Source organism: Solenopsis invicta, chromosome 16 (assembly GCF_016802725.1).
Source record: "Solenopsis invicta isolate M01_SB chromosome 16, UNIL_Sinv_3.0, whole genome shotgun sequence".
Lineage (NCBI taxonomy): Eukaryota > Metazoa > Arthropoda > Insecta > Hymenoptera > Formicidae > Solenopsis > Solenopsis invicta.
This window is the reverse complement of record NC_052679.1, coordinates 8,869,408-8,886,614: the sequence shown is the minus strand read 5'-3', so window position 1 is coordinate 8,886,614 and position 17,207 is coordinate 8,869,408. Positions and strand designations below refer to the sequence as shown.

The 17,207-nt window shown below is 31.1% G+C and overlaps 1 protein-coding gene across 2 annotated transcripts; it reads right to left on the bottom strand.

Moving 5' to 3' along the window:
- Positions 1-572: 572 nt before the first annotated feature.
- Positions 573-16,997, bottom strand: LOC105193680. 2 transcript variants are annotated; one of them, XM_039458205.1, is made up of 4 exons: positions 16,652-16,997; positions 1,862-2,227; positions 1,247-1,405; positions 573-1,166 (listed from the first exon to the last, which is right to left on the bottom strand). In XM_039458205.1, exons 2-4 carry the CDS (start codon positions 2,039-2,041, stop codon positions 960-962), a joined length of 546 nt encoding a protein of 181 aa, XP_039314139.1. In that variant the 5' UTR covers positions 2,042-2,227; positions 16,652-16,997; the 3' UTR covers positions 573-959. The 2 variants fall into 2 exon arrangements, with proteins under 2 accessions (XP_039314139.1, XP_039314140.1); XM_039458206.1 differs by having other exon boundaries at positions 1,862-2,083.
- Positions 16,998-17,207: the final 210 nt, after the last annotated feature.

Here is a 17,207-nt window from a genome sequence, read left to right as displayed (position 1 = left end):
TCAATTGCTTCACTTTACATGCTTTTTACAACTATTTACTGATTGTTAGGCGGAAAAAGGATAGTCGTGACCGATATTTAGAAGTGTTTTAAAGTCATCTGCTTAGTTTGTTTTATCCAAATTGGCTTTATTTACAAATGGCATGTCGGACAAAATTACGTGTCATTTCACGCAATTTCTCGCTTCTGACGTCACGACTTCAATATGGCCGCGGCGAGTACTCAGGAGCCTTAAAATTTACGAATCACAGAGCTGATATTTCACAAATAATTTGAAAACCATTATATCCTCGACACTTTCGTATTAGGGTTTTTTTCTTAAATGTTTTAAAGAATCTGCTCTTAAGAAATATGATTTTTTTTGGGATACCCTGTATATATAACGCAAGGCATAAGTTAATACAATTTACCGTTTGTATCATAATTTGATTTTGCTGCAAGAAAGCAAAAACTTTAATATTTTAATAATTTATCTTGTATTACTATATCTTAACTTAAAAGAATTTTAATGTAAACGTTTTTAGAAGATTGTAATACAAAAAAAGAATAGTATGTTTTTCTTCATTAGGTATGTTATGTTCTCGATTGTTTTATATGGGTTTTTCAAGGAAATACATGCAACAATTTCTCTCGACTTTTATATACATATATACCTATATTATATAGAAGATATAAAATTTAACACAAAAATAGATTTTTTGCTCGTCGACAAATATCACCATAAAGAATACAAATATAACAGCCATAATACATATAACATTATATATAATATGCAACAAAATATATATATATATATATATATATATATATATAACTAGGGTATATAAAATATAATAGCTATTTCACATAAAACAACTTTAGGCAAGTTCAAAATAACGAATTACAATTATTGTCATCGTTTTGAAATTACACTATAGTTCTCGATAGATATTGCTGGAAATCGCGCTCGTTTTGCTCCAATCACGTTACAACTCTTTTCATGTAGTTGCACTGCCGCAGAAACTTGTGCATTCGAATTTGATGCATCTTTCCGACGCGATTCATGCACGTTTCGTTCTGACAAAGAGCGCAGAATTCGGCGGAGATATCATGAAACGGCGAGCGAAAGTACACGTTAGCATTTTTCAGGGTCTTGTTCTTGTGATGCGCCCACACGTGCAGAATAACCTTAATGTGAAAGCGATATAAAGCGTTAGATTTAAGCGGTTTTTACAGAAAAAATTTTTAAATTTTAATATCTATAATACCTCGAAGAGCATCAACAGAGCAAGGAACCAACGGAAGTAGATGATTGCTGGTAAAAACAAACAGACGGGATTGATCTGACCGAAAGAAGCGCCCGTTGGAACTGGCTCCAGTTCCATATAGCGTTTCTTGGACGTCTTTTCCTTTACTTCTTTTGGTATCTGCAGATAATCCATTAATTTTATTTATTAAGCGCAAAGTTACAGTCAAAATATATTTCATATACAGTAAATCTTAATGGTTGAACCAGATTTTTATGACAGAAATTACTAACTGCACATCTAATCGATTTAGTCCTGATTATACCGATGTTCTTTTGGCTTTAAGCGAGGCTTAAATATGTGTTTGTATGTAATTCTTTAGAAAAAAAAAAAGATAAAGACAGACACTTGTTCAAGTTTCGTTTAAAGCCAAAATAATGTTGGTGTAATTAATAATTTTTCTTATAACTTAAAAACCTAGTTAAGATTCGTCGTGAGTGTGTGTGTGTGTGCGCGTGCGTGTCGTGTGTGTGTGTATGTGTGTGTGCGCGTGCGTGCGTGTGCGCGTGCGTGCGTGTGCGCGCGCGCGTGTATGTGTGAGATTGCGAAACAGCAGATATAACATCCTTTTTGTACCTGAAATGGCACTTTCCTAAGATGACATCCGATCGTCGCGTGATCCGCAAGGCTAATTTCTGGCTCTCCAGTTTCCGCATCGTTTACCGTCATGGAATCGATCGCACGACAAATATCACAATCGTAAAACGAGTGAATCAGATCCTCACCAGTCTCTCTGTCTATGTAGACCTGATCCATATCGATTCCTCGTTTGCACAGCTGCTGACGAGAACAACCGAACTGTAAAAAATACCTGGTCGTCGGATTCGATCACTAGGTCTTTGGGGTCACACTTCCCGGATGTTCACTTTATGTATACTCTATGCTAATCGGTGAGATATTCTGGGAGGGAGAAAAGATTTCTGAGCCGGCTCGAACGGCAGTCTGCAACAAGGATGCTTTGACTTAGCGATAGACCGAAAATTTCTGATAAATAAAGGTAACATTTGTACGTACAGAAAAATATATACTGTAAATTATTCGAATAAAGTAAATATTGCTTATTTCAAGTATATCATGAGTTCATATATCTGCAATTCTATCATAAGTTCATCATACGCATTAAATTTACTCAAAATATATTCTAAATCCTAGTATGTTTAATATTTCAATCGAGAAAATATTCGAACAAAGACTCTCAACAAACAATAAATCAAATCATTTTTATGTAAAAGTCTTCATTATCAATAAGCTCTAAAATCGAGAATAAGTTAAAACAAAAATTCGATTTGTGTTTTATTCTGACATATCATCGATAAAATTTTATAATATTCTTCAAAAGAATATAAATTCTATTTTTATAAATAATAATATTTGTAATAAATTTGTGTGATAAATATTATATTTTAAGATTATTATCAAGAAAATATTTTTTATTAAAGAGACTTATTTAAACGAAGAAAAGTAAAATTAAGTAATTGCTTTTCTTTTCTTGACGATAGAATTGATGTTTTCTGGTGTATAGAATAGCAGGAGTACCTACATATATCACTCCGATAATAGATATAAAAAAAAACAAGAAAAAAAAACGTTTTGGAAAGCTTCGGAAATACGTGTTAGTTGCTTGCACAGACCGTTATCTCTTGTATGTATCAGAAATCAAAACGATAATATTATCGTTTTGATTTCTGATACACAAGTCACGTGTATAATAATGTTTTACAAAATACAAGGTACTCAGCAACAGGTGGGAGAAAATTCAAGGAGCGATTTAAGGAAAAATAAGATGTAAAAATTAAGAATATCAAAATGGCGATTAAAGATTAATTTTTTAATTATAAATATTTAAATATTTATATGGTTTAGGCATGTATAAATATTCAGAATTACGAAATCAAGACAAACAAAATTCGGAGATTTTGTTTATTCGTTACCTTTAAATCTTCCTGTACTTCAGGCACTTTTACATAAATATTTGAACATTTATAGTTAAAAAATAAAGTCTTAATCTAAATGATTGATTAAAAAACTATTTTTCTTACAATTAGTAATTTAACGAAATTCGAATAGATTATCAATATTTCACGTTTTGAAAAACGCAGCGTATGAGTCGAATGTTATATTTATGTACAAAACACAATAGGATAACGCAATGATAATAAAAATAAAACAAATATATGAAGATTTAATTACAGATGCTTTATTAGAACGATGTCATTTACGCAAAGTGGCAACGAAATTTACATTCACTTATATGAACGTTTGCCTTAAAAGATATGCATTGCGGAACAATAACAGTAGAAACTACTACGTTTCTCTCTATTTGTTTATCTTCAACAAAAGATTTTAAACCATCCTACAAGTGATGGAAATTACTGTAGTCAATGCGAAAGTGTATACAATCGAGACTTGCCGAGCGTCTGGTGAATTTACTAATGCTCATCAAAAAATCATGAAAATCACGAAACTGAAAAACCGTTCTTCGAGAAAGACAAAGATATATTTTATCAGTACAGCAGAGTAAGATAATTCTTGTAACCATTCTTTTTCTATACGTAAACCTTTTGTAAAACTTTAAATGGTATTTTTAACCATTCTTGAAGGATATTTAAGGGGAGATATACACCTAGCAGCCGGAAAAAAAGGTCATTTTTGTGAATTTTTTTAAGGAAAACTATTTGAAATTTCGTGTTGGGAGTTTTTCTATCTAAAAGTATACACATTCAGGAATATGTCCAATTTTTTTTATTAAAAAAAATCAAAAATTGACGAAGTTGTAGTATAATCTTTACAGCGCCGTAAAAAAATCCGGAAAAACGGATGTATGTGAAGTTAGCATATCAATTGTCAGCATATCAAAAAAAAAGTGGAGTTCTCTTTGCATACAACTGAGTTCTATAGTTCCTGATAAGTTATAACAATAGTTCTGGTCATTTAGCATAAATAAACGGAAGTTAAGTAATGATATGCTAACTTCGCGCGAAGTCAGCATATCATATAATATTTTCAAAATTTAAACCAATGAATTTTATAGTTTTTGACGAGTTCTATAGTTCTAAAACATAGTTCTGACCATTAACTATCTCTAAATAATTAATAACAATTATTATCAGCATATCGCCCGTGCTAGAGTGATATGCTACGCTCCTGCGACAAGTTCTCGGCTCGTTCGAGATTTTAAACAATAGTTCTAAATCCCCTGACGATAGTTCCGTACAGTTCTGACAATTAACAATCTCCAAATAATTATTAATAATTATTATCAGCATATCGCCCGTGCTAGAGTGATATGCTACGCTCCTGCGACAAGTTCTCGGCTCGTTCGAGATTTTAAACAATAGTTCTACATCCCCTGACGATAGTTCCGTACAGTTCTGACAATTAACAATCTCCAAATAATTATTAATAATTATTATCAGCATATCGCTCGTGCTACAGTGATATGCTATGCAGAAGCGACAAGTTCTCGGCTCGTTCGAGATTTTAAACAATAGTTCTAAATCCCCTGACGATAGTTCCGTACAGTTCTGACAATTAACAATCTCCAAATAATTATTAATAATTATTATCAGCATATCGCTCGAAATTTTAAATTTATTATTAATAATTATTTGGAGATTGTTAATTGTCAGAACTGTACGGAACTATCGTCAGGGGATTTAGAACTATTTTTTAAAATCTCGAACGAGCCGAGAACTTGTCGCAGGAGCATAGCATATCACTCTAGCACGGGCGATATGCTGACAATAATTATTAATAATTATTTGGAGATTGTTAATTGTCAGAACTGTACGGAACTATCGTCAGGGGATTTAGAACTATTGTTTAAAATCTCGAACGAGCCGAGAACTTGTCGCAGGAGCGTAGCATATCACTCTAGCACGGGCGATATGCTGATAATAATTATTAATAATTATTTGGAGATTGTTAATTGTCAGAACTGTACGGAACTATCGTCAGGGGATTTAGAACTATTGTTTAAAATCTCGAACGAGCCGAGAACTTGTCGCAGGAGCGTAGCATATCACTCTAGCACGGGCGATATGCTGATAATAATTGTTATTAATTATTTAGAGATAGTTAATGGTCAGAACTATGTTTTAGAACTATAGAACTCGTCAAAAACTATAAAATTCATTGGTTTAAATTTTGAAAATATTATATGATATGCTGACTTCGCGCGAAGTTAGCATATCATTACTTAACTTCCGTTTATTTATGCTAAATGACCAGAACTATTGTTATAACTTATCAGGAACTATAGAACTCAGTTGTATGCAAAGAGAACTCCACTTTTTTTTTGATATGCTGACAATTGATATGCTAACTTCACATACATGAAAAACGGTACCCACTAGCGTTTCCTCAAAAATCATCTGAAACAAAAAACCAAAAAGATTATTAAATTAGATACTATAATCTAGTACTTGTCATAGCCGATTTTGAAAATATTGATTTATGACAAAATGGCGGACGTTTGAACATAACAGCGATTTTTCGACCAAAAATTAGTTATTATTTTACCTATAAAACAAAAACTAAGCAACAAAAAAAAATCCTATGACAAGTACTAGATAATGATGTATAGAATAACCACAAAAAAATTCAAAGCAATCGGTTCAATGGTTTTCGAGAAATTTTGGGTACCGATTTGAAAAACGTGGTTTTGAGAAAAACGCGTTTGAAAATTTGTGAATGAATAAATCATTAAATTTGTCAACTTACATGGAATCATCGATACCAGGCCCATAGTGTAAGTCTTCTACGGTTGACGGAATGTTCATATTTTCTAAATTTTGTTGTCGGCGCCGTATTCGACCTTCTTTCGTCTGTTCTTGCGCTTGCAGCTCGGCTTTCGCTATGCGAGTTTCGTCTTCTTGCGCAGCGTACAAGTGCGCGCCCGATCCGACCGATATTCCTAACACGTTCATGATTTCTAACAATGACGTGACACCATTGTTGAACGTGCATGTTGCAAGAAATGCAGCAATGTTAACAATTTTGGCCCCGCTGTGCATCGATTTTGGAGCTATTTTCCAAATAAGTTGGTTGAAGCTCTCATTGCTGTTTTGTGTGTATCCGCCAACACAACGTTCCAACAATTTGTCATTGCTGAGGTCTTCGTAAATTGGTTTGATGGCATCTAACACCGTTTTTGGCAATGCTGAATAATCGTGACGGAAATTCCTTAGTCCTCCTTTAGCTTTCGCTTGTTGCCACTTGCACCACGATTCGGGGCCTTCGGGACAAAAATGATGTTCAGGCTTGCTGTCTATTGAGCCGTAATGGTAGAATGTTGCCCATATCGCTTTTTTCATGTCATCCTTGGAGTTACTGTTTCTTCGAATGGCTAAGCCATAGTAAATACTCAGTTTGTCTATAAACTTTGCCGTCAATTTGTTTTTGCCGCCGATTCCAGAATTTTTTTTTTGCATTTGTGAAGACGGTTCCCATTCGCTTTTGAACGTGTCCCACGCATTCTTTTTAATCTCAATCTCACCATACGGTTTCGCATTTACTAATCCCGTGTACGTTGCCGTGTACGTCTTAGAGTCGCCATCCCCAACGTAATTAATGTACATAACTCCATGTTTTTCGACAGATCTTGAAAATAATTCCTTCATGGCGTCTACTTCCATTTTGCCTGCCGATCCGACATGATTTGCCTGGCAATTTTCTTCGTGATTAGATTTCCATTCCTGATATTGCTCGGTATTGACGTGTTTATTCCAATAGTTGCATTCAGCACAATAAGCAGACTTTACAATAAAATCAACGACTTTTCCTGTCAAGTGACCAATGAGAACCGCAACTCCATATAATGAGGTAAAACCACGTTTTCGCCACGTACCATCTCCTGAAACGGTCAGTTTTTTGATATCATCACTCGAATTTTGATTTGTTATTTCCTGTTGTTCTTCTTTTACAGCTTGTTTTAACACCAATTGAACAATACTTGAAGCAGCAGAATGAATGTTCTCAATTATCATATCATACGTCGTTTGTTGAACCGGAGGCGGTAAATCCATGAGACCACAAAATTTCATAGCTCCACGCAAACCAATCCCAAATAAACGCATAACAAAAAAGAATCGTGTATTTATTTCGTAAGCAGTCTTGATGTACGGGCACAAAGGCATGAAAGTCGGTTTGCAGGATGAACACGAAACTACAATTTTAAAACCGAGCCCTCGAGTGCTTTTTATTGAGAATCGAACATCACTATCACACTTTTTGCATTTTACACATTCCGATAAGGCAGAAAACACTGCCAGAAAATTCAAAATTCGATACCCGATGTTTGGATCTTCTGGTGCAGATATCTCACGATCAGTCTTCAATTTTTTGGCACTCGAACTAATATTCTCGTCGGAAAGTTCTACTTTTTCGGCAGTATATCGATTTTTGGGCGGTATCTTCTTCTTGCTTCGATCTTTGCGAAAAGATCCGGATTGATGAGCTTCCCGAGAACCTTTATTTCTGTTATACATTTTCCTCAGAATATGTATTCACAGGCGAAAACTCACTGTAACGCACAGTTGCACGAACGGCAAGCTACTGACGAAACGCATCCAATTTCTGGCTAAGAATAACGGTCATGGGATATTTCCGTTATACCTGGACCCGAGCACACCCGAAAACACAATAGAATCGTAAAACAGGTCATTTCGAAGGGTCGCTTGCCGCTACCTGCCTCTCGGCTCGGCCGCAAAACAGGCGGTACGGCGCGCTCTCCGAGACGGTTCACTCTCTCGGCTGTAACTTCGTTATTTATCGAGATATTGACTTGCAATTTGAATCAGATATTCTTGAGAGACCTCATGCATCAAGAAAATGCAAAAAAAAAATCGATTTTTTCGACCATGCTAGGTGTACGAGGTGTGTTCAAAAAGTATCGCGAATTTTGAATTTTCGCGGGTTACGTATATTCGAATTTCGATCTTTTTGTGGCGTTATGTTGGTACTCATGTCTCTCACTTATGCCGACAAGCTCGGCCATTTTGAATGTTCACTTAATTGTTGACAGCTGCTTTGCTTGCACGTGTTTTGGATCGTCTTCGATTTTTACCTATTCAAAAAAATGGATCAAAGAACCTGTATCAAATTTTGTGTGAAAAACGAAATTAAGTGCGCGGATGCATTCCGAATGTTGACTGTGGCATACGGAGAAGCTACCTTGGACCGAAGCAACGTTTATCGGTGGTACAAAATGTTCTCAGAAGGCCGAGAAGATGTGAACGACGAAGAGCGTGCCGGACGACCGAGCACTTCAACAACAGACGAAAAAATTAATGAAGTGGAGAAAATGATATTGGCCAATCGTCGAATCACCGTTAGAGAAGTTGCTGAGGACCTAAACATATCGATTGGCTCGTGCCATTCGATTTTTATCAATGATTTGGGCATGAGACGGGTCGCCGCGAAATTCGTACCAAAATTGCTCAATTGCGACCAAAAACAGCATCGCATGAACATTGCTAATGAGATGTTGGACTCTGTCCGCGACGACCCAAATTTGCTCCAGAGGGTCATAACTGGTGACGAATCGTGGGTTTATGGTTATGACGTGGAAACCAAAGCTCAATCATCTCAATGGAAGCTGCCGCACGAACCAAGACCGAAAAAAGCGCGCCAAGTTCGGTCGAATGTGAAAGTTTTGCTGACAGTTTTCTTCGATTGCAGGGGCGTGGTGCATCATGAGTTCTTGCCACAGGGTAGAACGGTCAATAAGGAATATTACCTGCGCTAAGTTATGCGCAATTTGCGCGAAGCAATCCGCCAGAAACGCCCGGATTTGTGGAAGAACAAAAATTGGCTTTTGCACCACGATAACGCCCCTGCTCACACATCGTTGCTTGTGCGCGACTTTTTGGCCAAAAACAACACACTAATGATGCCGCAGCCACCGTATTCCCCAGATCTGGCCCCCTGTGACTTTTTCTTGTTCCCTAAACTGAAGAGGCCCATGAAAGGACGACGTTACGCTACGCTTGACGAGATAAAGACGGGATCGAAGGAGGAGCTGAACAAGATAAAAAAAAAATGATTTTTTGAAGTGCTTCGAAGATTGGAAAAACCGTTGGCACAAGTGTATAATATCTCATGGGGATTACTTTGAAGGGGACAAAATAGATATTCATGAATAAATAAATAATTTTTGAAAAAACACAAAATTCGCGATACTTTTTGAACACACCTCGTATATCTCCCCTTAATAACTTAGATGCAAGATCTTGCATAAAAATTATAATCTGCAATTATATATGTATATTTATAAAAATAGATGTAGAAATATTGATTTTTTACACAATATTAATAACTAGTTGCTTAATTAATTTTAAAATAGTATTTCAGCAAAACTATTATAATAATTTGGCAAATCATCTTAGTATATTTACAAAATTAAATTTGGAAATAAATTGTTCAATAATTGAGAAAAATATTTTAACTGCACTATGTATAAAACACTTAAAAACATAATTAGAAGAAAGGGCGGTAAAATGATGATTTTGAAGTTTATTAATTTTTCCTAATTTCTATGATATTGTGAAAATAATAGTCTATTTTTTTTAGATTTTACCTCATTCAAGTTTTAAAGCGTCGTTTATCATTTATAAAAATTAAAGTCTGTTAAATAAATTAAAATTTTATAAAATTTAGATTTTTTAAAGACATCATTTGCATCATCTTGCTCCCATATACAGGTAAGATGGATATTAGTGGTTAAGATAATGAACATTCAAATAAAGTTAAAAATATCTTATAAATAAAAAAAGGTTCATTATAATATATTAGACTTATATTGTTTTGATATTACAGTATAGTTAAAAAAAAATGTACATGAAACAAAAATACTTATGTAATTTATGTAAAAATAAAATTTTTTAATTGCGATATATATATATATATATATATATATTGCGATTAAAACTGTGTTTATATATAGACAGAATGCTATTATGATTGAAATAATTAATGCACAATTGCATCATCTTGTCCACGCATGACATTTGTCAACTTACCACAGTTGTTATATTTATTTATGTATTTATTGAATATAACTATTACAATATAAAAAAATAAAAAAATAATACGTTTATATACGTTTTTAGTCGTACAATATTATAATGTTATAAAGAAAATGAAAATATTTTCTAATTATATATTCCTAATGAACAAAAAAATTACATATAAGTGCATCCAAAACACATTTCTTATTATATTAGTTACTTTTGTGGATAGATTGAAATCAAACTACCAGAGATTATTTATTATTCTCTAAAGTTATAATGAAATAATCATTGGTCCGTCATTTGTTATTAACTTAGAAAAATTGAAAATTTATCTTATCCACTTCGTCATTTTACCCTCTTTTCCTTAATCTACATGTTTATAAAAAAGGCACAATTATTTTTAAATTATAACGTAGAAATATTGCAATATAAAATATACTATTTATCATGGCAAAATTTTAATTAAAAAAAATTAAATGGTATTTGAAATAACGGCATTTAAAAAATATTTATATACTTTAAATTTAAACATCTATTTTTTGTTAGAAATATTCAAACATATTCCAACAAAACTGTTGTATTATACATTTAGCACAATTATTTTCATCAATTTATAATACTATTATTTGCAAAATGTACTATCGGAGAATGTTTTTTTTTAATTTTCAACCTTGTCTCAGACTTTTCTCAAAAACTTCTAAAACTAACTAGTCAAATTTCTTCAATTTCTACATTGAAATAAAATAATTCGTAATACTAGTGATAATTAAAATTAGAATTTTTTTGATATCTTAAAATTTTACTTCACAGTTTGGAAAAATCTAAAAAATGTTATAAAATCGTTCATAGTTGATCGCCATTTTATTCAACATTGCAATAAATAATTTATTCTGATTCCAAATATTTGTAAAAATTAAAATAATCCAAATGAATCTCATTGAGTTCACAAGAAATATTTATTAGCTAACATGCTATAACGTCGGCACAATCATGATTCTTCGATTTTTGGTTAGAGATTTTGATAACGATTCTCCGTTTCTCCGATTAATCTCTTTAAAATTTTGATAATCCTTTTTTTTAGAAAACACTGTAAAAAAAAGCAGACTATTTGAATAACCGATTTCCAGTAGGATAGCGATATCTCCGATATTATAAGAAGGGTTAAATCTGATAATCTTTTTCTTTTTAGAGAACTCTGTATGTCTGCAAGATAAAGAATTAAAACAATTTAGTAAAAATTTAACACAATAAGAATGATTAGGAAATTAAAGAGAGTACCGCGCGGTTATTTTCGAACAAAATGAATTAATCAGTCATAGACAAAAATTCCTTTATTCATTCCGATAATGTTTGAACGTTTCGACTCTCTTTAGAGTCATCATCAGCATGACAAATTTCAAATAATATGCATATTTCTAACCACAATTAATTATCTGGCCATCGTCAATCCGATATGTGGCTGATTGTGAGTCACTAACGGTTTGCCGGATCTGAAGTGCAACTTTCCTACCGTGTATTTAGACAGAAAAGAGGCTTGATCTCCCTATAACTACAGTATACTACATACATAGTATCTTACAAATTGGAAAGGAAAAAATGATTTAAGTTAACAAAAAAGAGAGAGGGACAATTATAGAAATGGTTGACAGGGCGTTTTTGCCCTATCAGATTCAAAATTTTACAAAAAGATCATAAAGCTCATTATTGATGATTTTTTAAACAATAACTATATCCTGTTCAATTTATTTTAAGACGGTTAATATCCGCTTGAAATCGCTAATTTACAAACAGACGCTTAAACAAATACTGATACTGACACGAATAACAAGTCGTCTAGTTATTTCCGTTAAAGAAACTCACGTTTCGCTACTCTCATCTCATTGTCAATGTCAAAGAACGATTTCTTATTTCAATAATATTTTTATACGACAAAACTGGCGACAGGTCGTAAGTTTTTTCCTTGCTTCACGAAGCTTCTTACATTCGATTACATAAAATTATTCGCATGAAGATTAAGCCTCGCGATTATTAGCATCGTTACTAATCATTTCCGCGAAATATGCAACATTTATATTTTCTGCACACGGTTGCAAGCTTCCAGAGATATTCCGTCATTACATGATTCATGTTTTTAATACAGCTCAGCGATACGGCTTTTCTTTTTTTCTTTTCTTATCAATAGACAAGGTTGAGTAGTAAAAAGTTAAATAATAAAGTTAAAGAGTTAATAACTTTTAACTTGATGTTAAATAATTTAATTTTTAACTTTAACTAATTATTTTTGAAATATATAAACTTCAATCTGTTAACTTCTTCCCCAAGTAAAAAATTTATTTATGAAAAAGAAAAAAATATAAAAAAATACATTTCACATAAAAAACAATATTTTTTTAACAATATTTTAATTTACAAATAAAATATTAAATTTGTTTCATGGTCCATATAATTGTTTTAAGTATATCTATTTTTAAAAACTAGTCAATTTTTAATTTAATATGAATAATCCGAGGAATAATCCTTTACAAAATCAACTTTCAATTTAACTTAAATTAATTTAATTTTCACATAACTTTTAAACTAATTATTATTTGTTTATGTAACTTTTAATGAAACTGAATTAATTTTATAAGCCATTAACTTTAACTTAAATTTAGTTAAAAATATATATATTTAGGTATTAACTTATGGAACTCTGTCAATAGAAAAAAATAATCGATAATATATTTCAGAAATGAGACAAATATAAAGCATTAAAAAGGCTCTTCAGTCTTTTCATGTAATAGAAAAATGAAATTTTACTTCATAAAATTTTGTGAATAATTTTATGATTAATGGAGCACGAACACCTAGACGGATCAAGACGAGACATAATTTTGTGAATTTAAAACAAAATGGAAAGAGATAAATAAATAAGATATATTTACTCCAGTCTAAAGATCATACATTTTCCGTTTAAAATTTAAATTTTATTAAAAATAATAAAGAAAAGTTGCAAACTGACCTATTACTCTATTTTCAAGTAATATTTTTTAATAATAAATAAAAATAAAAGTTTATAAACATGAATACAAACTAGAAAATGTCTTCTATTAGATGATATAGCAGTTTTTATATTATTATTTCGTATTTTGTAATTAATGTTTTCACAACATAATCCAAAATAAACGTTTGAGAAATTGAGTCCCAAAACCAGGACAATATGAGGCAATAATAACAGAATTCAGACATGGCCTCGTATATATATGTAGAGAGAGAGAGAGAGAGAGAGAGAGAGAGAGAGAGAGAGAGAGAGTAGGAATTAACTACAAAATAAATTAATAAACCAAGTAATAAAATATATTTTTATGTATTACACAACAAAGTTTATAGAATAGTTAAAAGATTAGAATTGGACATTCTCACTGTATATTTTTTTCACATTTTATTAGAATACGTAGATGTATCGCATCCGAAGATGTTTTTTTTTTTTTTTTACCAGAAGTATTAAGAAATGTGAAAAAATTCATGAATGAAAAGAGAACTCAGTATGTCTGCAAGATATTGTCTCATTTCTGAAATATATTATCGATTACTTTTTTCTATTGACAGAGTTCCATAAGTTAATACCTATGTATATATTTTTAACTAAATTAAGTTAAAGTTATGGCTTATAAAATTAATTCAGTTTTATTCGAAGTTACATAAACAAATAATAATTAGTTTAAAGATTATGTAAAAATTAAATTAATTTAAGTTAAATTGAATAATAATTAATTTAAAGGTTATGTGAAAATTAAATTAATTTAAGTTAAATTAAAAGTTAATTTTGTAAAGGATTATTCCTCGGATTATTCATATTAAATTAAAAATTGAGCTTGTGCAATTCAAGTGATATATACTTTTTAAATTTTGTGGAATAAAAAATCATTCGCACAAGTTCCATTTTCACTTGCTATAGAAATAAATGTTCATTCTATAAGGGTGAATTTTTACTTTTATTAAACTAATAAATCACTCAAAAATTGCATAAGTTCAATTTTTATTCTTTTAGATTAACATTTCACTCTACGAGATTTACAGAATTATTTATTTCTGAATTTTTTCAAATTTTTTGATTGTATAGTATTTTTGATTATATATTTTTTAATCTCTCTCTCACTCTCTCTCTCTCTCATTCATATTTTTTTTAAATAAATATAATTTTCTAAAATAGCATTGAGTCTATAGACAAAGGAATTTTAAGTAATTTATTATAATTGAAAATAAAATATAAAAATTTTGAAAATTTAACTATATTCACATGAAAAAATGGAGTATAAAGATCATTTTGGAATTGAAAAATATTAAATTTTACAGCATTATTTTCACATAAAAATATAAAATATTTATCCATTAGACAATTTTTTTAGATATGGCATCATACTATTAAAAATATGGCAATGTTGTTTGTTATTATATATAAATCTCTTTCAATTTTTTTCCACATCAATATTTATCAAAAAATTATAAAAAAATATTTTTAAATAACAAATTATCAATAATATATTACGATATATTATGATTTCTTATTACTTATATTTTACTCATTATTTATTATTTTAAAGAAGACAAAGCCAAAAACTTCTGTGTTGAAAAATATATATGAATGAAAAGTCACGTTAACTTCTCTCTACTTTTTTAAACCAGAAACTTTCTTTAAATTCAAAAATTAAAGAATAGCATATCTCTCTCTCTCTCTCTTTCTTTCAGCGATTTTAAATAGCAGAGCTACTGACACTTGTTTCTTTCACGAGGGACAATTATCAAAGTAATTAATAATTATGATAGTGTGATGAGCCTCAAATGCCACAAATTGCCAGCAAAAGAAGCGTAAAGGGTAATGCTATCTATAACCTATATTTATGTATATATTCTTATGGAAAAATACTATTGGACTCATGAAAAAAACTATTGAAAACTATTGAAAAACTATTTGCATCCAATAATTTCTACTACTGAAAGTTATTAGGAAAAACTATTTACATTCAATAGTTTCCAACAGTTTTTATGCAAGTCCAATAGTAAATATTTTTCCATAAGAATAAAAATAATTTAAAAAATAATTTAAAAAATAACTTTTGCATTCTTTTTACAAAAAGTAAAATTGAAATAATATTGTATAATATCCTATATATAGTTACATATACAGCTTTATAAATTATGATTATATGTGGACAATATTTTCTTATTTCCTCTTTCATTGTTTATTAAATAATAAAATAATATGAAAATTATCCTTCTATTTATCAATCTATCTTATTTTTAAATTTAAATGACATAAAACCTAATAAATATTCTATACAGTTCTCAGGATAGTAAGAGCTCATAGAAACACTTGTTGATATCAAAATTATTAAATTAACCCTTAAACACATATTGAAAATTCCCCTAGATTTTTGATCGCTTACTGTGTGAAGACGGATTGAGAAAAAAGATTCGGGCTAGGTGGAAAAAAAATTTGAAGTCTCCTCTATCGACTGCTACAATTGACCAACTTTATTGCTTAACAAAAATAAAATGGCACAAAAGTAAAGTTTTTTCGGGAAGGTCTCCCAGACCCACTTATGTGTTTAAGGGTTAATAGCAATTTAATTTTGATATTACATTTTTGGTTCTATTTCTCTATTTCTGGTTCTATCACTGCATTTTAAAGTCTAGGAGACATGTAGCACGCAGTATAGGAGAACTTGTAAATCTATAAATTCACCTAAGAAATGTTATTAGCACTAAAATCTGTTTTTGACTGATACAGACTTTCTTAATTTAAATGTGTTGATATATTTGCTGGTCATAGTAGAATATTATATAACAAATGTTTAGCCTTATATTTATTACAAGAATTTGTTAATATATATAAAAATGTAAAAGATTATGTAATAATTCAATTTTTTAAAAATTCTAGAAATAGATTACTTTTTCATATATTAAATTAGAAAGTTCCCTTAAGTCTGGTATGCTATAGGTACATTTTTACATTAAAACACTATTAGTTCAATTGTTCTAATTCCTTGCAAAGTAGAAAATTGTAAAGTAGAAAAAAGTATTTTAAAAATTCTTAACTTTATTAGTAAATTTTCATCTAGAGTAATATCAATGTGTAAGAAAAATACGAGCAGCACTGCAGGGTTAAAAATTAAATATAACAATAGCAGAATCTCTTTTTTTTTTAAAGATACAATAATGCAGTTTTGTGATAATATACAAGTTCGTTTAATATCACAATAAAGTACTGCGTAAACATCGACGCTCAATATTTTTGGAGATGCTGAGGGCAATGATCAAGAGAAACGAGATAAAATCAGAAATGCACGATGAGCACAATCAAATTACAACTTACGCTCTGTCGATGATACTGTCGCGATAATTAATGTGGCCTACGCAGTGGAAGTAACATCGGGTATGCGGAATTAATTTGTTATGCAAATTCACTCGTCATTGCTCGCCACTCTTGACTACGACGAATCTGACAATGTCATAATTGACGAAGGCTGCCAAGAGTAACGCCGGCTTCAACGCGAGATTTGCGCAACGATGCGCGACGTTCAATTAACGGGTTACACGAGTAATTTTTATCGCATCGGATACTTTCGAGACTCGATAAGTTAAAATCAAATCACATCGTGCGATCACTGACAATCGTGCACAACTCGCACAAGTGCGACACACTATAAGCACAGTATATACAGTAGCACAACTCTACCGATTTCAGCGTGTATGAAATTGAACTGCACATGCGCGAGCTAATAAGTAACCAATCAGGGTGCCGTCACATGGGGCGTAACTTGCGTAACGTAATTTGCGTATTCTAGTAACTTCTAAAATACGTTACGCCATTAAAAGCCTTCTTTCACATGAAGTGTATTTCGCGGATTTTCAAGAAATGCGTATCTAAT